Below are 25,612 nucleotides of genomic sequence, written 5' to 3' on the forward strand. Positions count from 1 at the left end.
TTGCCGAAGGTGAAGGCGGTGTCAACTGTTAACAATGGATGTGTTCTGTCCACTGTTGACAATTGTAGATTTGGCTTTGGCAACTGTTGACGAGGGGTGAAGGTGGTGTCAACTGTTGACAATGGAGGAGGGTGTGTGTCTGCTGTTGACAATTGTGGATGTGGCTTTGGCAACTGTTGACAAGGGTGAAGGCGGTATCAACTGTTGACAATCGATGTGGTGTGTCCGCTGTTGACAATTGTGGATGTGGCTTTAGCAACTGTTGACGAGGGGTGAAGGTGGTGTCAACTGTTGACAATGGAGGAAGGGGTGTGTCTGCTGTTGACAATTGTGGATGTGGCTTTGTCTACTGTTGACAAGGGGGTGAAGGTGGTGTCAAGTGTTGACAATGGAGGCGGGGGGTTGGGGTGTCAGATGTTGACAATTGTGGATGTGGCTTTGTCAAATGTTGACGAGGTTGAAAGCGGTGTCAACTATTGACAATGGAGGAAGGGGTGTGAAAGTATCGAGGGCTTCCCCAACTTTCATTTTCAAAATCATGTGTTAGCCCAGGCTTTTTTTTATAATGGTATCTACGCCCCTATCAATATCTCTGGGGAGTTATATTACAGGGTAACCCAGATGACAAGAGCAAGATGAGATAATATTTTTGACTTCTGAAACATTAATAATTTTGAACATTGACAAACTGTGTCATATGCTCGGTTTATTTCATACCACACACATAGGCCTATTAACACTCATGTTCATAATTGCAATAATCACAACACAGTATTGTGTGCACACTTAATTCCTTTTTTCTCTGTTTCCAAGTAATACTCACAAGTACAATACCAGAACAGGCTTAACCCCCTCTGCAGCATCTGCAGGCACGATTATCAGCACAGTGTATAAGGTATAATTACAGTAATTCTGATCTCACAACCTAATCAGCTGCTGATCCAAAGTCGAACCACTATTTGCCTGTTCTAGACTCTCCCTGTACTCACGTATCATGTGCGGCACATTGTACATTACTAGAGTTGGACAGCAATGGTTTTTATCTTTCAGTTTTACCCAAAACAGATTCTCAAAAATATGCCATGTTTATATTTTAATGACATATTTGATTATTGAACTGTTTGATCGCCATTCTAGAAGTTAGATATCAACAAAGCTGCATGCTTCATCGAAAGTTGCTAACAACATCATGTTAATACAGTTCACATAAGCTTGCAATATCTTAAAAGCAATCATTTTTTATGTTATTTGTTTGTTTGTTGGTCAACGCCTCACTCAGCAATATTCCAGCCATATGGAGGCAGTCTGTAAACAATTGGACCAGACAATCCAGTGGTCAACATCATGAGCATTGATCTACACAACTGGGATATGATGACATGTGTCGGACAGCGAGTCTCACCCCTCATCCCTTTACCCGCCTCTTACCACAACAATTTTCTATGTTAAATGTGGACTGGTCCATGTTATATGTGGACTGGTCCATGTTATATGTGGACTGGTCCATGTTATATGTGGACTGGTCAGTGTTACATGTGGACTGGTCCATGTTACATGTGGACTGGTCCATGTTATAGGTGGACTGGTCCATGTGATTGTGGACTGGTCCATGTTATATGTGAACTGGTCCATGTTATATGTGGACTGGTCCATGTGATTGTTGATAGTTTTGTTTATTTAATCATGGAAGAGTGCAATATTCTACATTTCTTATTCCTGTTTCAATTGTTGATGGTCTTTGAAGCTTCCCAAGTGTGTGAGTGAGGTAACATTGAAAACTGCATTGGCGGACTCTTATCATACAGTATTACATTGTTCTAAAAATATTTATCTTAACACATAAATTTGCTATTTTCTTTATTTACATATATGTACAATATATACATTTTCACAACAAAATACAGTTTTAGGTGTAACTCATGAGAACATAATTCCATTATTTTGTACATTGTCAATAAAATGGAAATTTATCCAGTTAATTAAACAAATGCATTAGTAAGCCAAATTAAATGAGATGACATTGTCTATTATTGTCTCTTGTATATTCAATAAAGTGTTTAATTATGCTTAAGAACCCATTGTTTATTTGCTTGTTTGGATTCACTGCCATTTAACATGCATTACAGATGATTACAGACCTATTACCATCATCAACAACACATTGATTCATCAATATCATTATCATTCTTCCTCAGTTTCTGATTTAGATTTCTTGGATTTCTTTGACCTTGACCCTTGTCCATCCTGACCTTCAGCTGATTCCTTCTTGCGTTTCTTCAAACCCTTCATCTTGCGAGTCTGCAGTTTATTTATATCCTGTTTCTGCATGTGGACACGACCAAGCTTGGAACCAAACACATCGTGTGATATATTCTTCTTTTTCTTTGGCTGAAATTGAAGAGTCATCTCCAACTGAAATGTCCATTCTTTAAAAAGGTACTAAAAGCATCAAATCTGTTTGGTTCAAGATAAAAAGTAATGGACGATCTAAAAGTGCTTTAATATTCTATAAAAGACAAAGTTGTTGTGTGGAAGCGTTTCAACATGGGATGCCAGCATCAGCTTATCACAAGACAACCATTGTCACTAAGGTGACATAATCCCCTGCCGCAAATTATCAAATCAAACTTATAAAGTAATGAAAGTTTAAGATGAAGTTAAATGTCAACAAAAACATGACTAATCAACCTCTCTTGATATCTGGCTCTTTAGTTGTTCAAACATACACATATTTTCAAGACTGACTTTGACCTTGACATGAATGTCATAGTGTATGAAATATGCAAAACTGGTACTAAAGAAATTGCTTATTGAAAAACATTCAAGGGAAGTCTTGAAAGTCTATGAAGAAAATCCAGGACATGGTTCTTGAGATAGCTTAACATGCAGGTTAACATGCTGAAATCTTCAAAGTGTGAAGGTCACCAAAATCATGACCTTGAAAATTATGTGAAGGTCACCAAAATCAACTGGACCCTGCGCCTTCCCGAGATAAAGCTTGGTATTGAATATGAAGAAAATCCAGGGAACGGTTCTTGAGATAGCTTAACATGCAGGTAAAACGTTAAAGTCCCCTTGTGACCTTGAAATGAAGGTCAAGGTCAAGGTCACCAAACCTGACTTGGACCTTTCTTATACTGTGATGAACCTAGGTACCAAATGTGAAAAGAATCTAGTAAACGGTTCTTAAGATATTCCAATTCGTACGGACAGACGGAGCCTAATACTATATCCCCCTCGAAAACGCGCGGCAGGGGATAATAATATATATCTGGAACATTTGCCTGAGCCAATATATGACAAACACTCAGATCTGTCCTAGAAGGACTTCTGAAACAGCAGGTTTGGCTTGGTTGTTGTTTAACCCCACACTCAGCAATATTCCAGCTACATATATATGTGTATGGTGGCGGTCTGTAAATAATCAAGTCTGGACCAGACAATCTGGTGATCAACAACATGATATAGCAGGATTAGTTACATTGCCACAAGCATTTACCTTTTGAACATAATGTGACTGACTGACTGACTGAGTTTGGTTTACGCCGCTTTTAGCAATATTCCAGCAACATCACAGCGGGGGACACCAGAAATGGGCTTCACAAATTGTACCCATGTGGGGATTCGAACCCGGGTCTTCGGCGTGACGAGCCAACGCTTTAACCATTAGGCTACCCCACCGCCCGAACATAATGTGAAGTGACATGGAGTTGAACAACATGTTAAAGATTAATAACTTACGGGGCGACATGCCAGAACGTGTGTGTCGGTGTGTCTGTATGAAAATATAGGTAGTCTCCTGACATACCATGCCATGGACACCCCACTTAATGTGGATACCCCACACAATATGGACACCCCACTTAATATAGATACACCACTCAATATGGATACCCCACTTAATGTGGATACCCTGGATACCCGACTTAATGTGGATGCCCCACTTAATATAGATACCTCACACAATATGGACACTCCACTTAATGTGGATACCCCACTTAATGTGGATACCCCATTCAATATGGATACCCCATTCAATTTGGATACCCCACACAATATGGATACCCCACTCAATATGATTACCTACACAATATGGATACCTCACTCAAAATGGATACCCCACTCAATATGGATACCCCACACAATATGGATACCTCACTCAAAATGGACACCCACACAATATGGATACCACACACAATATGGATACCTCACTCAATATGGACACCCACACAATATGGATACCACACACAATATGGATACCCCACACAATATGGATACCCCACTCAATATGGATACCTTCACAATATGGGTACCTCACTCAAAATGGATACCCCACTCAATATGGATACCCCACACAATACGGATACCTCACTCAAAATGGACACCCACACAATATGGATACCCCACACAATATGGATACCCCACACAATATGGATACCTCACTCAAAATGGATACCCCACTCAATATGGATACCCACTTAATGTAGATACCCCACACAATCTGGACACTACACTCAGTATGGACAGTCCCCACCCTATGGATACCCCACACAATATGGATACCCCACACAATATGGATACCTCACTCAAAATGGATACCCCACTCAATATGGATACCCACTTAATGTAGATACCCCACACAATCTGGACACTACACTCAGTATGGACAGTCCCCACCCTATGGATACCCCACACAATATGGATACCCCACTCAATATGGATACCCACTTAATGTAGATACCCCACACAACCTGGACACTACACTCAGTATGGACAGTCCCCACAATACCCCACCCAGACACAGTATACTGACCATTCCTTGTTTTTTGCCCTAAATGCTCAGCACCAGGCTGGGAACCAACAAGTACCATCTTAACGTCTTGGTATGATGTAGTGAGGACCGAATCACTGACCTACCGCTCTATAGGCAAACACTCTTCCCACTAGGCCACACTTGGTTTACTTGAACACAGGTCTGTGATATAAGTGAGTTTAGTTTTACGCCGCTTTTAGCAATATTTCAGCAATATCACAGCAGGGGGACACCAGAAATGGGTTTCACAGTTTGTGATATGAACTCTATGGTGGGTAAGAACATTTGCATCATGCATCACCCAGTTGTCCTACCTTGGCTGTTCTGGGGATTTTGAGAGCCTTCTTGTAGAGATCTGGAGATGCCAGGTGACAGCGTCGGACGGTGAGGTTGAGGGAGGGGCCCATTTCTTCCAGCTCAACGCGGGGGGTCCGACTCCCAGATTTCTTCAGCAACACTCTACAAAGATGATTGAGCTCACATTGCTTTGCACAGTACAACCAGAAATTATTGAGAATTTAAAGATTGTAAATTTTTTTTTTTCACTCATTACTTACGTATTAAATGTGAATATTAGCAGAACATAACTCCAGATTCAAAGACAGGTGAGCAGTTAGTATTTTGTCAAGTCACCATGGGCAGCAATGCAGGCTTCAATGCGGCGGGGCATACTACTGATCAAAGAAGTTAGAAAGTTGTGGTCCATGCTGTCCCAATATCGGACCACCTCTTCTTTCATTTCAGCTATATTTGTCAGATTTTTCTTATTGACACTTTCCTTCGTAAGTCCCCAAACATTTTCTATTGGATTTAGGTCAGGGCTATAGCTTGGCTAATCTAATAATGTCATATCTTGGGTCCGAAACCAGGCCTGTGAATGCTTTGAACGATGTTTTGGGTCGTTGTCCTGCTGGAAAATCCAAAAATTTCCATAGAACACGTGAGCGGATGGAAGTAAATGTCCCTCGAGAATATATGTGTACCGCTCACTGTTTATAATCCCTTCAAATACACAGAGGGGTGTTGCCCCTAACACAGATATGCCACCCCACACTTTAATTTCGGACTGTACTTTGGGCGCTGATACAAAGATTTTTCAGTTTGTTTGGTCCAGAATTTCAGTGTATTAGGAAACAGCCACACAGAACTTTCATTTGAGAAAATCACATTGTCCCAGTTAAAATTTCTATGCTGTAAGCACCAGTTCAACCTTCGCTCCTTTTGTTCAGGTTTCATGATCGGTGATGGAATTCCTCGACTTTTCTGCCAACCCATTGCATGCAGCTCAGTTCTAATTGTCTCCTTACAGACAGCCACAGTTCCTCTATCAATCATATCCAGCCTTAAGTTTTCTAAACTCCTTCGTTTGTTTTTAGAAACAAGAATACCAAGCCGCCTCCTGTCACCGACAGTCAATTTTCTGGGCCTACCTGCGCCTCCCTGGTGCTCAATGCCATATCCATTTGCAATATTTTTCAAAACACGATAAACAGTGGACAAAGGGATGCCTGTTCTACTTGAAATCACTTTATCTGATCTGATGTCCTTGTTATAATACTCTAAAATCAACTTCCTCTTCTCTAAATCATCCATACTGAGGATCAATGAAAATGTCGTCTGCTAGCAAGTAAACAAAGGGGGATAACTCTTCACAAACTAATGAAAAAGGATTAATGGAGTTGTCTCTCTTGAATGAAACCAAGCACTTGATAGCTGGTCAAGGTTGTTTGTTTATACTAGAAATCCAATTAAACATATTCCTAAAATTCTCAATAATTTCTGGTCATACTATATAAACTGTACCAGCAATAGTAATTGCAGCAAAAAACAGTTGATGTAAGTCTGTATGGGGGAAAGATATCAAATAAAGCAACTCAGCTGCCTGATTTCTAGTAAACCAATAGTTAAACTAAGCTGCAAGTGAAATTTTCATGCAACCAAAGATAACTCCCTACTCTTCCCAAGACACAAATCTCCCCCCCTCCCAAAAAAAATTCTTCCAATATTTACCACATGAACAAATCTTCACACCTATACCACATGAACAAATCTTCAAACCTATACCACAGACACATATCTCTACCCCATAAGTCTTCCCATGTCTATTCAACAAAGACGCAAGTCTTCCTACAACTTCCACACCAACACAATTCTTCCATCCTCTTCCCCAGAGATGCAAATCTTCCAATCTCTACCACAGATTCAGGTCCTCCTACAACTTCCAAACCAACAGAAATCTTCTTCACCAACACAAAGTATCCCGCACCCTCCCAAATGACAGCAGTCATCCCTGTTCACCTACTTATAGTTCCTGATGTAGATCTTGTCATCTGTAGATGTAACACTGATGACATGCTCCAGGCCAGCCAGACGCACGTTCTTCACAACAGGTCCACGGAAAAAATCTGAAGCAATAAAAATCCTCAGATTATGCTTTAATAAGTGGAGTGGAGTGGAGTGGAGTGGAGTGGAGTGGAGTGGAGTGGAGTGGAGCGTTATAATCCAGCTTTATGATGGCAGTCTGTAAATAATCAAGTCTGGACCAGGCAATCCAGTGATGGACATCATGAGCAGTGATGACATGGGACTGACTGACTGACTGAGTTTGGTTTTACGCCGCTTTTAGCAATATTCCAGCAACATCACGGTTGGGGACACTAGAAATGGGGACATGGGTTTCATATCACATCAAATAGCATGTCAGTCATAATCAAAGTTACTAGAAATTGATGATCATAGGATCCTTTCACCTCTAGGGGATGTTACTGCAAATTGCACCACCCAAGACCGCTGTGGAATCTGAGTCCCACAGTATGACAGAGTAAAGAATGAGAATGTATAGTGGTCAGCAGATTAAAAGCACGACATTACTGGCCAAAATTTGCTCACGAATACTATCTAAAAAAAATTCCCTCCAGGACCTAGCACTGTCCATACTTTGCACCCGCTCTATCCTTCCGATATCATTGACCATTAACAAGAAGAAGTTGTTAGCGGCCCTATTCCAGATCAGCGCGAGAGAGTACCTATCATCAGGTTCTTGATCCTTCTGTACTCATCATCATTGTCAAACAGCTGGCCCGCAAACAGCAAACATGGCTTACACCCAAATGAGCTCTTGGAACTCTGAAAATACCAACATCAAGGTTTTACTGACAGGGAGGTGCTACTATCCTATACACATGAATGTGATTATCTAATAATTAACATCAGCAGCATTGATCTGTGTAGTTAAGATACAATGACATGCATTAGCCATGTCAGGGGTGGAAAAATAACCCATTCCACGACGCCAGAGTCCAGCGTTTTTTTCTGTCAAATTTGTATATCACACTGTACCGGTGTCCAGTTGACTTTCCAATGTTAATCATGTTGTTTATTTAAAGAATCAACAACAACAAGAAGACAAAGTCATCAATATCCCCTGCAATGGCAAAATACTTTAGGTGTGTATATAGAAAAGTGGAAGGAGAGCATTGAAAGGTTTTAAAAGTTCTGCTCCAGAAAGGAGCACTATCACCAATTTCAGTCTATGTCAAACTTGTTGCCATGGAAATGCCAAAATATTTTATTCAGAAATCCAAAACTACCAAAAGGCACTAGTACACCACCAGACCAATCTATGTGTCAAGTTTGGTGAACAAATAGTGAACGGTTTTAGAGTTCTGCTCCGGAAAAGGCAAATGTGCACGGACGGACGGACGCACGCACGGATGGAGTCCATTTTAATACCCCCCGCAAAACGCGTTGCGGGGGATAAAAAAGGCTGGTATAGTGGAAAAATCATCAGGGCAAGTGATTTTACATGTGCCACTGTACCGGAGTACACTAGCAATTTTAAAGTTATTTCCACCCCTGCATGTCAGCACACCTGACTACCCAATCCTGCTAGTCATTCTTACCACATGCATAGGTAGCTGAACCCAAATTCTAGCCAGGATCTTCCCAGGTTAATGACATGACATCTACAGACTGCTGTAATGTAGCTGTAATATTGCTGTGTGATCTGTTGTACAACAAACAAGAGAGTTGCCAAAAATTGACACAACACAATACTGTGCATAGTGATATGTCAACTGTAATCACCCTGTATGTTCACCAGAGTGGATGTAGTAAACTTCAAGTTAAAGTAATACAGATCACTCATCAAATATACAAATACTTTGTATAGCCAGCGGTAATGCAAAAATCAAAATGACTTACATCAAACTCGAACATGGACTTGAACTTGTCCACTCCCAGCTCCACCATGTCCAGAACATGATGGTCGTACATCCGACCTGTAACCATGGTAACAAATCATCATCACCAGATGTGGAAGCTTTCATATATATTTCTGAGGGGTGTCATGATAGGGGACTTAGGACTCACTGACTGACTAACTGAGTATGGCTTTACGCCGTTTTTAGCAATATTCCAGCAATATCACGGCAGGGGACACCAGAAATGGGCTTCAAACATTGTACCTATGTGGGGAATCGAACCCGGGCCTTCGGCGTGACGAGTGAATGCTTTAACCATTAGGCTACCCCACCACCCCCGGGACTTAGGAACAGTGAGTGAGTGAGTGAGTGAGTTTGGTTTTACGCTGCTTTTAGCAATATTCCAGCAATATCACGATGGGGGACAGAGGATGCGAGGAAGGTGGTGTGGACAAAGATGATGAGGAAGCAGGGATGCCATGATGGGGTGAATTTGTTTGTTGTTTAACACCGCACTCAGCTATACTCTAGCTATATCACGGCGGTCTGTAAATAATTGAGTCTGGACCAGACAATCCCGTGATCAACATCATGAGCATAGTTCTATGCATTTGGGAACCGATGACGTGTCAAGCAAGTCAGCAAGCCTGATCGCCCGATCCCATTAGTCCCAGCTTACAACATGCATGGGTTGCTGAAGACCAAATCTTTGTATGATGGGTAGTGCTAGTATTGAAATAGAACCTGCGATACGATATATCATGATACTAAATTTTTAGTCACAACGATATATTGCCAGAGTATTGTGCACTGAAGCTGCGATACGATACGAATCACGATATAATGGTGGCGATATGATACGTATCACAATACTAAAATCTTTAATTCTAACACCAACTATAAAACACCTTAAGAAAAAAACAAAACTATTTTAAAAGTATTTCGTCAAATTTCAACAGCGTTTTTCAATGTTCATTCGGAAATGACATAATTAAGTATATAAACAGACTTTGTGAATGATAATAAAATGCGAGTGATATGTTTGACACAGTTCCTGAGACAAGAATTTCCAAGAAACTTATGAAGGGAAAATAAGTATGCATATGTTTTAATCATCAAACAAAAGTAAATCTTTCCTGATAGATATTGCGATTTGACAATATTCAAAGTTAAAAATCGATTTATCGTGGCCCATTTGAAGCATTGTATCGGGATTTATGACAATGTAAGACTTTGTATCGATTCATTGTATCGGTGGCCCAAGCATCGATGAATCATCACACCACTAATGATGAGGTGAGGATAGTAAGGAAGCGAAAGTGGGGGGATATTTTAGAAGTTGGGGGTTGGGGGTTAAAAAGGGGTATGACATTACAGGGTGAAACAGAGTAAGTAAGTCAGATTAGTTTTACGGCCGCAATAATCAATATCACGATTGGGGACACCAGGAATGGGCTTCACATATTGTACTCATGTGGGGAATCGAACCCTGTCTTCGGCGTAACAAGCGAACGCTTTAACCACTAGGCTACCCCACCGCGATGGGTGAGAACAGAAGGGTGAGGGGAGATGAACTGGGGATCACAGAAGTTGGGGATGAGGGGGTGTCATTACAGGATGGGAACAGAAAGGGGTGAGGAAGTGGAGGTGAGGTGAGGTGAAATTGGGTTTAACGTCGTGCTTGAGAATATTTCGCTCATATGACGACGTGCATGCGTGTGTATGTGTATGTGCGGCAGCTTGTACTAGCCCAGACTGAAGCTGGTTTTATAGTGCTAGCCCACTGAGATACCATGCCGCAGTGAAGCATGAATACCCCACTCAGACACATTATACTGACTCCGAGCCGACCAGTCCTTGTTGTACCCATTAATGCCGAGCGCCAGGCAGGGACCAACAAGTACCATATTTTAACGTCTTTTGGTATGACGGGGATTGAACCCGCGACCTTCCGCTCTCCGGGCGGACGCTCTTATCACTACACCACGGAGGCGGTCCTTGTGAAGAAGTGGAGAGACTGACTGAGGGTGTTAGAAGTTGAGGGTGTGAAAAACAGGGTATGTCATACCATGGTGATAACAGAAGAGGGCGAGCAGTGAAAAGACTGACAGGGGATGTTAACGTCTGGGGGTTGGAGGCGGAGGACAACAGAGATGAGGATGGGGGATGTTATGATAACAGGTGAGAACAGCAACGGGTGAGAGAGTGGGAGCTGAGGGGGGTGACTGAGAGTTGAAAGGGGGAGGGAGGGGCAGGTTGTGATGTGAGGAAGGGGGTTGGAAGGACAGTTTGTGTCAATATTGATTGTATCGTGTCAGGACAGGATATCATGCTGGAGAACATTTTATTTGATGGTTATTTAGACCAGACAATCAACATGATCAAGTTCTTTATTCTGTATAGGTGACGTTTCGATATAGATTCTAATGTGCTTGACAATGACATTAGAATCTATGTCGAAACATTGCCTATACACAATAGAGAAGTTGTATATCCATAAAAACTGTCCTCATTCTTCATCTCCTCAACTTCTAGAATGCCGGGGCGGTGGGGTAGCCTAGTGGTTAAAGCGTTCGCTTGTCACGCCGAAGGCCCGGGTTCGATTCCCCACATGGGTACAATTTGTGAAGCCCATTTCTGGTGTCCCCTGCCGTGATATTGCTGGAATATTGCTAAAAACGGGGTAAAACCATAGTCAGTCAGTCAGTCAGTCTAGAATGCCAATCAAAGAAATGTTTTCTTTGTTGGTTGTTTAGAGCAGACTATCAACAAATCAATATTGACGGCAATGATCCATTCTGCCATTGAACAGTGACATGTCACCAGTTGGTCTTCTCTTATAGTCAACACTGGGGAATCTATTCCAACTAAAAATGTTTCTAACACTGATGTAATGTGATGGGTGTGTCATGGTCAGGGACACCATGCTGCTCTACTGGTGATAGAGTAGATGTACTGACGCGATGTGACAAGCATCTTCCCTTCATCCCTCAACGGAACACCTACCCATCACCAAGTTGTCCGGCCTCTTCTTGGAGTGGGAGCCAAACAAGAACAGAGAGTTGTCACTCCTTTCTGAGAAGAACTCCTGAGAAGAACAATATTTATCTTTGAAATACATGATCTGATCACTGAAAACAGACAAATTCACATATCATATCTGTCATGTTTACAAGTGCATTCTAAACAACAACAAAACATATATAAGGAAGAAAGTTTTATGGATGTTAACTTCTATCTCATTAGGAACACAAAATTTCGGAGTATATCCTTACTTCTTCATCATTCATGTACTTATGGGAAATGTGACAGGGGGAAAACAATCTGTTTTTCTCAGACACATGTCTTTTACTATCCACTTTGACATCAATATTTTCAAATTGACGAACACTAACTTCATTTTCATTTAAATGTGATAAACAAGATCACGGTGATGGACAACTAGTAACAACATACTCACCAAAGATGTCTGGTCTTCAAATGGACGTGTGACATTTTTCCTGAAAGTGAACAGTTAGTATTAACATTTTTGTTCATCATCTTCAGGGGCGGCGGGGTAGCTTAGAGGTTGAAGCGTTTGCTCGTCACACCAAAACCGGGAGTAGTAATAGAGAGAGAGAGAAGAGGGGAAGGAGAAGGGGAAAGAGAGAAAGGGGTTACTGCCGTGAGGCTTATTTGTGGGAATTAAGCCTCCCAGCCCCCCTTAAATAAATAGTGAGAACCATCCTTTGATGTGCCAAGATAGAAAGATAGAAAGGTTCAGAAAAGTAGCAAAACGCCCCTGGCAGCCGCAATTCCCCAAGGGATGAAATCGAAAGATTGATGGTTGCGCATTTTCTCCCAAGGGGAATTGCGTCGGCTGCCTTTCTCTCTCCATGAGAGTGCCCCGCTCAGCTAGGCCCTTTTCAGAGACCCAACAAAACCGTTTAGCCATCAACGTCTTCGGCCACGATGGCAATACGACGATCGTGCACCAAATCAGCTCCAGGCCCGATGATGTGCGTAGAATAAATTTATTTCTCATCGATTAAGGCGACCAGTATCACTACGCGTGGATCAAAAGTCTGAGCTGACTGTTGTACGATCAATCGAAACCACAAGGAAAAGAAACATTTCTGCGAACGATGCCTGCACGGGTACAGTCGAGAAGACCTGCTGGAAGCGCACCGGGAGGATTGCTGAGGCATGGGAGAGATGGCCATCCAAATCGACATGCCTCGAGAACATCAAAACATCTTAACGTTCATCAATTGCAAACATCAAATGCCCGCGCCTTACGTCATTTAAGCTGACTTCGGAGCGCTCATCAAACGGGTTGACCACGACGTGACACCCGACACGAATCGCAGTTTCACGTACAAAACACAAGAACACCAAGCCTGCGGGTTGAGATGCGTGTACGCGAAAAGAGCGCTGCCGTGATCTACTCGCGGGGATAAACTCGCTCACGAACACGCTAAGCATTGCTACTTGTGCGACCAACCCCTGAACGGGATGTCGTGAGAGATCATTGCCACATCACCGGTCGATACCCAAACCCTCCCCATCCCCGTGGTGTTTCACAATTTGAGCGGGTACGATGCTCACTTGATCATTCAGGTCATCTCGAACATTGAGGGCAAGTTAACGTGCGATTATCACGACCCCTACTTGAAAACAGACGTCCTGCTGCTGGCCGACGTGTTTGAGATGTTCAGAACAACGTGTTTGAAACAGTATCAACTCGACCCTGCCTGGTACTACACCAGCCCCGGTCGCTCGTGGGATGCGCTCTTGAAGAAAACCAGAGTTAAACTGGAATTGCTCACGGATTTCGACATGCACCTGCTCGTAGAGAAAGGCATGCACGGTGGGATTTCCATGGTCTCCAAATGGTATGCGAAAGCCAACAACAAATACGTGGAAAGCTACTACTCGAGGAGCAAGCCCACCAACCACCTCCTGCATCTCGATGCCAACAACCTGTATGGCTGGGCCATGAGCCAGTCTCTACCTATGGGCGGTTCGATATAATGAGACGTTGAGATCGATATCATGAGCATCGTGCCGAACAAACGCTACATCCTCAAAGTGGATTTGGACTATCCCGCGGCATTGCACGCTGCTCACAACTGCTATCCGCTTGCTCCCGAACGGTTGGCGGTGAGCCGAGACTGGATGTCGGACTATCAACTAACTTTGCTTGGGAAAAATAAGCTGACCAACGTGGAAAAACTCATTCTGAAACTTGATGCGCAAGACCAAGTACGTGGTGCACTATCGGAATCTGCAACTGTACTTGTTGCTGGGCATGAAGCTGACCAAAATACGTCGGGTGCTGCAATTCGATCAAAGTCCCTGGATGGAACCTTACATTCAGCTGAACACCAAGCTGCGAAAAAAGGCCACCAGAGATTTCGAGAAAAACCTCTACAAACTGATGAACAATTCGGTGTTCGGCAAAACCAAGGAAAAGTTGAGAAAACGGGTGACGGTCAAGCTCGTGCGATCTCACGAGGAAGAAAAACTCAGGAAACACTTAGCCAGCCTGGCCTTAACCGGAGCAAGCTATTCGATAACGACTTGACAGCGCTACACATGAACAAAAGCCACATTAAGCTCAACCGACCCGTCTACGTGGGGATGAGCATTCTCGACTTCTCCAAACATCTCATGTACGATTTCTACTACAACAAGTTAAAAAATCAATATGGCAATCGATGTGAAGTGCAGTACACGGACCTGGATTCACTGCTCATGGAAATTCGTACCAAGGACGTGTACGAGGACATGGCGAAACACATGCACCTGTACGACACCAGCGATTACCCCCAAGACCACGCCCTACACAGCACGACCAATAAAAAGGTCCTCTGCAAGATGAAGGACGAATGCGCGGGGGACACCCATCGCGGAATACGTCAGATTGAGACCCAAGATGTATTCGATTCAAAAAGCTGATCACGACGAAATCCGAAAGGGGTCAAGAAATATGTGGTGAAACACCACATCAAACACACCCTCTTCGGACAGGCTCTCTTCGATAAATGCAAGTTCAAACCCCCATGAACGCGTTGAGAAGCGACAAACACAACATCTACGGCATCACTCTCAACAAAACGTTGCTGTCGCCAATGGATACCAAACGATGGATTGCGAACGATGGCATCCAAACTTATAGCTATGGGTACCAACAGTAGGACTCGACGCGTTGGGAGTTTCCGAGACCCCAAATAAAGGAAACTCCACTCGATGTGTCAAGACAATTGAATGAACGATAGCGTGTATATATCATGGAGAAGGTTTACTACAGCCCTCGGGGTTACTGGAAAGGTGTGAGCGCCATCCCGAAGATAGCCAAAGCCGCTCGTGTCTCCGAGGATACCGCCAAAGCTTGGCTTAAAAAACCCGCCATCTGGCAAGTGTACCTGCTGGCTCCCCGATACATCCCGAGAAGAAAGTTTGACATTTCCATACCCGATTGTACCCATCAAGCCGACCTCCTGTTTCTCCCACACGACAGGGTGAGAAACAAAACGTACAAATACGCCCTGACCGTCGTGGACGTTGCCACAACAAAGCGGAGCCGTTAACGACCAAAGATTCGAGTCAAGTGGCTAAGGCCTTAGAACGTATCTACAAACGCAGTCGCTTGACCTGGCCGACCGAATTACAAGTCGACCCTGGACACGAGTTCATGGGAGCTGTGTCGCAGCTGTTATCGAAGCATAAAGTACAGGTGAGACGAGGCATGGCCGGAGCTCACCGAAGCCAAGCCATCATCGAAAGATTCAACAGGACTTTAGCCGAGCGTTTGTTCGGACATCAGTATGCCTGAGAGAAATGAACGACGGAATGGGTCGTACGCTTACTGCGAGTGGTGTCGGCGATCAACAACAAAGTCACTCGACTCCTCGATAAAAGACCCGTCGAAGCCATTCGAATGAAATCCATGACGATCGAATCGGCTGCGCCATCGCATCACGGCCAAGAGAAAAAACTACCGGACCGGGTCGTCGTGAGGTATCTGTACCAGCCCGGTGAACTCGAAGGAGGGGATAAACGTCGCGCCACAGACCCCGTATGGTCCATGAAAACGTACCCCATCGACCGAGTGGACATCAAAGACGACGAACCGAATCTGTATTACTTGCAAGATGGACCGGGTAGGGAATTACAAATTGTCCCTCATGACACGGTATTTCCCCCAAATAAAAAAAAAAAAAAATGTTCTGTCTGGGATTCGAACGCTAAAACTCTAGGTCCGAAGTCCGTCACGTTCCCTTCAGACCGGCAGTCTCACTCTGTCAGGGACGGTGCATTCAAGCTATATATAGCTCATACGCTTTGCGAGCTTATGTAACCCGATTCTAAATTAGCCGATTGTTGCATTTAAACATGTTTTCAGCGTCCATCGACGCATGCATCGTGATCAGCGAGGTCTAGACTACCTAAGAGCATTGTGATTGTATTTTATTACCAAATGTGCATGAGGCGAGCGAGACTGGTTCTGCGCTACTGTAGCTACTATAGACGGAGCCCAGCTCAAGATAAAATAATGGATTGTAGCCTCAACAAATTTTTCAGCGTTCGTCAACTAAAGTATCGTATTCAGCGTGGTTCAAACTACCTACGGGCATCGTGCTTGTATTTTATGAGACATGGATTCGAGGTGAAAAAGCCACCAAACGTGCACGAAGTATTGAAGCGGAAGTGGAATGACGGGTTCCAGACATCCTTTGCGCTACTGTAGACGGAGCCCGGTTTAAGAGGATGATGCAATCTCAGGATACATCTGTTAAACCGAAATTAAGCTGTCAAGACCCCCGGTAGTGTGATCGGTTGAGTGGTGCGGGCTTATAATGTATAGTTTGCGCGGCTATACATTATCAGTTCGTATCCCGCCGTTGCCTCAGTGGATTCCTTGCAACTTTCGATGGTGGTGGTGTTTCGGGTAAGGAATCAGGATCACATCAGTTGGGTCTCTGAAAAGGGCCTAGCTGAGCGGGGCACTCACATGGAGAGAGAAAGGCAGCCGACGCAATTCCCCTTGGGAGAAAATGCGCAATCATCAATCTTTCGATTTCATCCCTTGGGGAATTGCGGCTGCCAGGGGCGTTTTGCTACTTTTTTAACCGTTCTATCTTGGCACATCGAAGGATGGTTCTCGCTAATTTTTTTTAAGGGGGGCTGGGAGGCTTAATTCCCACAAATAAGCCTCTAAGCCGCATCTGCGGCAGTACCCCCCTCTATTACTACTCCCGGGTTCAATGCCCCACATGGGTACAATGTTTGAAGCCCATTTCTGGTGTCCACTGCCGTGATATTGCTGGAATATTGCTAGAAGCAGTGTAAAACTGAAACCCACTTACTCATAGTTGAGTCGTATTTATACAATAGCCTCATAACCACCACTATAATGATTCTTCTGCTCTTGTTACACACACAACTCCAGGATTAACATGTTAGATGTAGAAATAAGAAATACCTTTTAAAAGCAACTGCATGTGGTTTCTTTAGCATGTGCTGAAATGACAATTGACAAGAGAGTCATGACACAAACAAAATCAACCTATACACCAAAGGTTATGTTTTGGGGAGTTTACCGAAACATGCTTCAAAATGTACAAAGGATTCTGAAAACACATGTAAAAATGCTTATTTATTTTAAATCTCAGATGCTCCAGATATGTCTAGCATATCACCTTTATAGTATTTATTTTTTCCATGAAATGTGAGAACCTAAGCAATATTTGACATGTTTCCCACATTGTGAGTTTTGCTACCACAACCTAAACTTACCAGTTCTTTTAACACTTGTGTGATGGTCATGCTGGTGTTACCTCCCTTGATGAACATGGCTGTCTTAACATCTTCAAATATCTTCCCCTCCTTCTTTTCCAAAGCACGTTTTCCTCTCTGAGTCTTTGCTTTTCTAAAATCATATTACAACTGGCCTATAAAAATTGTGAAGTCAGAAAATGTTAAAAACAGAAAACGTTCCAGCACTGCATGAAAACAGAGTTAAATGTAGACCAGGTTTCATTGGCTACAAAAAGGTAATATAAGTATATACAGTGGTGAACTTTTTTTAAAAACGTTTTACTTTTAGTATTTCTTTTGGCAACAATTTTGTTATCATAACATATGTTGTCTATATGGTGTTCCTATAAATTTCAAACAGCTGCAACTTTTTATTTTATTTTTTTAAATTTTTTATTAAAGGAGCCAGTACATATACACACTAAGGGTAAATATGTATCAATACTACTCATGATAATGTACCATTCACTTAAGGCCAGGTTCCCTAATCACCAATCACTAGCACTGTTCGCTTGTCAACATTTTGATATGGTGTCAATTTTGCTTCTAACCTTCCTTAAGTTGCAAATCTAACGAGCAATTCATTGATAACTGCAAAAATATTTATGACCTCACATCATCAAATCATTCGCAGATCATTTCATCTGTAAAACTTCCACACCCAAACCCTGCCTAGAATTATCTGTTCAATCATAATATATGACATGTAGTGTTCAAATCTCTAATGCTTATGTATGTATGTAGAATAAAAGAAAAACAAGTGTAGAAGTGAACACAGCTCACATATCCCCGCTTCCCACTTTTGGACATGGAAATGACTGATATTGATATATATAATGTGACAAGGATCAGCAGCTCACAAGACTTTCTCCTTGACTCTACTAAACTTCATATACATGTTAGATAATAGTTTTGCCCTGTACTGATTACAGTAATAATTTATGGAAACATTATTTTTTTGTGTTTTCCATGGAAACCTGACATACAATTGAACTTGTTACACACAATGAAGTGGATGTAGATGAAGATTGATTTTTTTTAACACGTGGCATATCTGTGGGTCATTATTAACTTGTGTATTAAGTTTGGTGAACCTAGCACGTATAGTTTCAATGATATGCTGTGGCCAGGTAACCATCAAACACATTTTGCACCAAGTCAGATGTCCATGGAAACAACAACAAAACAAATTCTGAAATAAATTTAAAATATAATTACAACAAAATAAATTTAAGATTTGAGGTAGTACTGGAACTGGAAGCAATGATGATACGCAGAAACCAACCCCTATATTCTGTAACTAGAGACTTCTAAACAGAGATAACATAATATCTTATATGTCCGGAGGTAAGAAGGAAACATTTCGGGGACACAGTATTCGTATTTTCACTTATCAGCACCAGCTTGACATTTCGTCGCTTGCCATAATTTTGTATTTACACCCCGAAAATATACTAAAATCAAACTAGCATTTGACAATAATTCACTACATCATATTCACATAAAAATGACATACACAATTCGTTGAATGACCATGGTTTTCACTTCTAAATGTGCTTCAAATCCTTAAATCTCCAGCAACACTAAATAACACGTGTTGTCGTATTTATAACCGGAAATAGAAATAAGTGCGTCTCTGGATCAGAAGACGTGTAAGGGAGACAACCCGTATTGAAAAAAATGAAAGTAGGTCAGCCCGCGAATTTTAAATATACCTTACTTCTTTTCAATCATCTGACTACGTGCCTGTATCCACACTGTTAGTGATTCAGTTTGTAAACATGTGTTGTAATGTTGTTTTTGTCAGCCTTAGTCCTCTAAATTTAAAAATATTAACATTAAACAAAACATACTGTACACTGGCTATAAAAAAATACGTTTATAATAATGCTTGCTGTTTTGTTTGTTGTTTGTTGACGTGCTCAGCAATATTCCAGCTAAAAGACGGAGGTCTGCAAATAATCAAGTCTGGACCAGACAATCCAGTGATCAAACAGCATGATCATTGATCTATGCAATTAGGATATGAGTTAGCGAGTCTGACCTCCCAATCCTGCCAGTTGCCTCTTACGACATGGGTTGCTGAAGGTATTTAATGCTTGAATACTGAAGATCATAATCAACTGATTATAAGTGAACTTATTATTCAATATTTTCCAGAAAAATTAGTCAGAAAGACAAATAAAAATATGACCAAATAACTTTAAATAGTGCCCAAATCAGAAAGTCAAAATCTATGCAAAAATAATAACATTCAGATATTCTTAAAAAAAAAATTGTTTTCATTTGATATTGCTGAGAATCAATTAAACGTTGCATGACAAAAAAAAAAAATTGGTCATGCTCATTTGTAATGTTAGATGTTTTTACCATTTTAACGTACTAGTATATGAATGCACATTTCTGTTTGAAAAGTAACCTTGTATGGACAATGACCTGATGTTTCGAATATATTTTTGGGGAATAGTTTTTACTCAAACCATGGAGGGTTATTCCCTTTAGAAGTATGAGGCCAAAGGTTTGTAATACGGTGTACTGACTCATTTGATGCCTAAAGAAACGAAGGGGCTGTGGGGTAGCCTGGTGGTTAAAGCGTTGGCTTGTCACGCTGAAGACTCGGGTTCGATTCCCCAAATGGGTACAATGTGTGAAGCCCATTTCTGGTGTCCCCCACCATGATATTGTTGGAATATTGGTAAAAGCACCGTAAAACCTTACTCACTCACTCACTTATGTAATGAAGCCTTCCAGACACAAAAGATGTTGTTGTATGCCTTTTTTTAACCTGATAAAGAATACAGCGAGTTTGTAAAACAGAAAAACACTCAACTTGCCACGATTCATGATGATTATTTTAGCACCAGGACCATGTTTTAGCACACATGCTGTTTGAGAGGTTGGTTTTTTATATAAGATAGTTGTTGGAAGTGATTGGCAGTGAAATAAATAGAAAAGCATCTGCTGATTGAAAGGTTCTGTAACCATATGATGTCACTGAGACTGGTCAGACTTTCAGCTGAGTTTCAGGGAATGAGGACAAATGGAGATCCGGGATAGAATTGATCTTCAGTAACCCATGCTTGTCGTAAGAGGTGATCAGGTGATCAGGCTCGCTGACTTGAATAACATGTGCCAATTACATAGATTGATGCTCATGATGTTGATCACTGGTTGTCTGGTCCAGACTGTGATTATTTACAGATTGCCGCCATATAGGTGGAATATTGCTGAGTGTGGAGTAAAACTAAACTCACTCACTCACTATCTTTACAATGTTTGGTGATATCATAGGTACAATGAATAATCATTTCCAGATCATTGTTCTCATCAGCGTCAAACTAAACTCACTCACTCATTCAGGGAATGGGTCAGGGGGTGGAAATAACTTCAAAATTGCTAGTGTACTCCAGAACAGTGGCACATGTCAAAATCACTTGCCCTGATAATTTTTCCACTATACCGTCCGTTTTCTTATTGATTTTTTAAAATAAACAACATAATTAACATTGGAAATTCAACTGGACACCGGTACAGTGTGATATACAAATTTGCTTGCCCGACAGAAAAAAAACACTGGACTCGGACGTCGGGCAATGGGTTATTTCCACCCCTGTGGGTGTCCCTGTTGTTTCAGGCACCAAGTTTAATGTGGAGAGTTGCATCTCTTGGACTCACCAGGAGCTAGTGATTGTTGGTTTGAAACTTTATTCACCCTGGTATTGTTTTATGTCTGTAATGCTTGATGTCCTTGATCTACATCACTTTCAGCTTTCCTCCGCCATCAAGATGACACAACACAGTATGAAACTGTCAGCATTTCAGAAGTTGGTGAGTCAATAATGAAGCATAAGACTTCATGGATAACAACCTTATTGCAAAGAGTGATGTTTCATTTAGATTCTGACACCATTATCGAGCTAAAAGAAAGTTATCAATGAAGTCGATTGCTTCGTTAACAACATAGTATTATTGGAATACTGTTCAATGCAGAGCTGAACCTAACTCACTCACTCACTCACTCACTCACTATAGCTGAGTTAAGTCATCAGAGGTAACTTGCTGTTGACTTGTGTGTTTGTTCCAGGGGCAGGGGGGTAGCATAGTGGTTAAAGCGTTCACTCACCACACTTAAGATCTGCGTTCGATTTCCCACATGAGTACAATGTGTGAAGCCAATTTCTGGTGTCCCCCGCTGTGATATTGCTGGAATATTGCTGAAAGTGGCGTAAAAACAAACTCACTCACTGTTTGTTCCATGCCAACAGAAAACCATAAGCTACAGCAACCCAAAATCATACAGGGCAAACATGTTCTTAAAGCAATGTCCAAGACAGTATTATTTATGCTTCTGACATACAATTAACTCGACACAGCAGTTTGTAAAGTTGTTTATTCAATACTTATCAAACATAAACATAAATAAATAAATATAAAATTATTGAGCATTGATTCTAAAATATACCTTGGTTAAAAACATCAGATTGCAGTACAAGCTCAATCATATATAGTTTCAAACTAAGTAGAAAATATTAATCTTTCTATGCAAGATCAGCAAAAACTGATATGAAGGTGCTAGATCAGCATTAATTGATATAGAGGTGGTAGATCAACGTACATGTATATTGATACAGAGGTGCTAGATCAGCATTAATTGATACAGAGGTGCTAGATCAGCGTATATTGATATAGAGGTGCTAGATCAGCATTAATTTATACAGAGGTGCTAGATCAGCGTATATTGATATAGAGGTGCTAGATTAACATATATTGATACAGAGCTGCTAGTATAGAGGTGCTAGATCAGCATATATTGATATAGAGGTGCTAGATCAGCGTATATTGATACAGAGGTGCTAGATTAACATATATTGATACAGAGCTGCTAGTATAGAGGTGCTAGATCAGCGTATATTGATATAGAGGTGCTAGATCAGCATTAATTGATACAGAGGTGCTAGATCAATATATATTGATACAGAGGTGCTAGATTAACATATATTGATACAGAGCTGCTAGTATAGAGGTGCTAGATCAGCGTATATTGATATAGAGGTGCTAGATCAGCATTAATTGATACAGAGGTGCTAGATCAATATATATTGATACAGAGGTGCTAGATCAACATATATTGATACAGAGCTGCTAGTATAGAGGTGCTAGGTTAGCGTATATTGATACAGAGGTGCTAGATCAGCGTATATTGATAAAGAGGTGCTAGATCAGCGTATATTGATACAGAGGTGCTAGATCAGCGTATATTGATACAGAGGTGCTAGATCAGCGTATATTGATATAGAGGTGCTAGATCAGCATTAATTGATACAGAGGTGCTAGATCAGCGTATATTGATATAGAGGTGCTAGATCAGCATTAATTGATATAGAGGTGCTTGATCAGCATTATTGATCAGAGGTGCTAGATCAACATATATTGATATAGAGGTGCTAGATGCGTGATATTGATATAGAGGTGCTAGATCAGCATTAATTGATACAGAGGTGCTAGATCAAGCGTATATTGATATAGAGGTGCTAGATCAGAAAGTATATTGATATAGAGGTGCTAGATCATATTGATATAGAGGTGCTAGATCAGCATTATTGATCAGAGGTGCTAGATCAGCATATATTGATATAGAGGTGCTAGATCATATTGATATATTGATATTAGAGGTGCTATTGATCAGCTAGATCAGCATATTGATATAGAGGTGCTAGATCAGCAGAGGTGCTAGATATATTGATATAGAGGTGCTAGATCAGCGTATATTGATATAGGTTGATTGATATAGAGGTGCTAGATCAGCATATATTGATATAGAGGTGCTAGATCAGCATTAATTGATATAGAGGTGCTAGATCAGCATTAATTGATACAGAGGTGCTAGATCAACATATATTGATATAGAGGTGCTAGATCAGCATATATTGATATAGAGGTGCTAGATCAGCATTATATTGATATAGAGGTGCTAGATCAGCATTATTGATATAGAGGTGCTAGATCAGGTGCATATATTGATACAGAGGTGCTAGAGATCAATTGATACAGAGGTGCTAGATTATATATGCTAGAGAGGTGCTAGATCATATATTGATATGAAGAGGTGCTGATATTGATATAGAGGTGCTAGATCAGCATATATTGATACAGAGGTGCTAGATTAACATATATTGATAGGTGCTGAGGTGCATTAATTGATACAGAGGTCAATATATATTGATACAGAGGTGCTAGAGGTGCTAGATCAGTATGATATTGATAGTATAGAGGTGCTAGATCATTGATATAGGAGGTGCTAGATTGATACAGAGGTGCTAGATCAGCGTATATTGATACAGAGGTGCTAGATCATATATATTGATATAGAGGTGCTAGATCAGCATTAATTGATATAGAGGTGCTAGATGCGTATATTGATATAGAGGTGCTAGATCAGCATTATTGATATTAAGAGGTGCTAGATCAGCATATTGATACAGAGGTGCTAGATCAGCATATATTGATACAGAGGTGCTAGATCAGCATTAAGAGGTGCTAGATATAGAGGTGCTAGATATTGATATAGAGGTGCTAGATCAGCATTAATTGATACAGAGGTGCTAGATCATCGTATATTGATATAGAGGTGCTAGATCAGTATATTGATATAGAGGTGCTAGATCAGCATTATTGATAGAGGTGTTAGAGGTGCTAGATCAGTATATTGATATAGAGGTGCTAGATCAGCATTAATTGATATAGAGGTGCTAGATCAGCGTATATTGATATAGAGGTGCTAGATCAGCATTAATTGATACAGAGGTGCTAGATCAGCATTAATTGATACAGAGGTGCTAGATCAACATATTGATATAGAGGTGCTAGATCAGCATATATTGATATAGAGGTGCTAGATCAGCATTAATTGATACAGAGGTGCTAGATCAGCATATATTGATATAGAGGTGCTAGATCAGCATTATATTGATATAGAGGTGCTAGATCAGCATTATATTGATATAGAGGTGCTAGATCAGCATATATTGATATAGAGGTGCTAGATCAACATATATTGATACAGAGGTGCTAGATCAGCATATATTGATATAGAGGTGCTAGATCAGCGTATATTGATATAGAGGTGCTAGATCAGCATATATTGATATAGAGGTGCTAGATCAGCATATATTGATATAGAGGTGCTAGATCAGCATATATTGATACAGAGGTGCTAGATCAGCATATATTGATATAGAGGTGCTAGATCAACATATATTGATATAGAGGTGCTAGATCAGTGTATATTGATATAGAGGTGCTAGATCAGCATTAATTGATATAGAGGTGCTAGATCAGCATATATTGATATAGAGGTGCTAGATCAGCGTATATTGATACAGAGGTGCTAGATCAGCACAAATTGATATAGAGGTGCTAGATCAGTGTATATTGATACAGAGGTGCTAAATCAACATATATTGATATAGAGGTGCTAGATCAGCATTAATTGATATAGAGGTGCTAGATCAGTATATTGATTGATACAGAGGTGCTAGATCTAGATACAGTGCATATATTGATATAGAGGTGCTAGATCAGTGTATATTGATACAGAGGTGCTAGATCAACATGCCAGATATTGATATAGAGGTGCTAGATCTAGATCATGTAATTGATATAGAGGGTGCTAGATCAGCTAGATCAGCATTATTATTGATACAGAGGTGCTAGATCAGCGTATATTGATATAGAGGTGCTAGATCAGCATTAATTGATATAGAGGTGCTAGATCAGTGTATATTGATACAGAGGT

General features: G+C 41.1%; 1 protein-coding gene and 2 long non-coding RNA genes across 3 annotated transcripts; 2 read left to right on the plus strand and 1 right to left on the minus strand.

Annotated features, from left to right (window-relative positions):
- Window positions 1-45: 45 nt before the first annotated feature.
- LOC124282804 lies at window positions 46-2,074 on the plus strand. The gene is made up of 2 exons (XR_006900246.1): window positions 46-1,514; window positions 1,578-2,074. It is a non-coding gene; the product is annotated as an uncharacterized LOC124282804 (long non-coding RNA).
- On the minus strand, window positions 1,841-19,446 carry LOC124282803 (ribosome production factor 2 homolog). The gene is made up of 10 exons (XM_046718837.1): window positions 19,334-19,446; window positions 17,797-17,929; window positions 17,483-17,520; window positions 12,476-12,515; window positions 12,022-12,103; window positions 9,017-9,093; window positions 7,840-7,939; window positions 7,116-7,218; window positions 5,128-5,272; window positions 1,841-2,388 (listed from the first exon to the last, which is right to left on the minus strand). Exons 1-10 carry the CDS (start codon window positions 19,351-19,353, stop codon window positions 2,182-2,184), a joined length of 945 nt encoding a protein of 314 aa, XP_046574793.1. The 5' UTR covers window positions 19,354-19,446; the 3' UTR covers window positions 1,841-2,181.
- Window positions 19,447-22,198: 2,752 nt separating this feature from the next.
- On the plus strand, window positions 22,199-24,620 carry LOC124282806. Its single transcript, XR_006900248.1, has 8 exons — window positions 22,199-22,415; window positions 22,610-22,667; window positions 23,000-23,115; window positions 23,230-23,258; window positions 23,568-23,594; window positions 23,696-23,755; window positions 24,417-24,498; window positions 24,535-24,620. It is a non-coding gene; the product is annotated as an uncharacterized LOC124282806 (long non-coding RNA).
- Window positions 24,621-25,612: the final 992 nt, after the last annotated feature.

The sequence above is a fragment of the Haliotis rubra genome, unplaced genomic scaffold, assembly GCF_003918875.1.
Source record: "Haliotis rubra isolate DU_JTF1 unplaced genomic scaffold, ASM391887v1 Scf303, whole genome shotgun sequence".
Lineage (NCBI taxonomy): Eukaryota > Metazoa > Mollusca > Gastropoda > Lepetellida > Haliotidae > Haliotis > Haliotis rubra.

Excerpts from the sequence above, each read along its gene's own strand:
- LOC124282803 (XM_046718837.1), bottom strand. The coding sequence starts at position 19,353 with ATGGTCATTCAACGAATTGT. Across the intron at positions 7,219-7,839 it reads GATCAAGAACCTGATGATAG|ATTTTTTCCGTGGACCTGTT; the intron begins GTACTCTCTCGC and ends TTATTGCTTCAG. Across the intron at positions 2,389-5,127 it reads AAATCCCCAGAACAGCCAAG|CCAAAGAAAAAGAAGAATAT; the intron begins GTAGGACAACTG and ends CTTCAATTTCAG.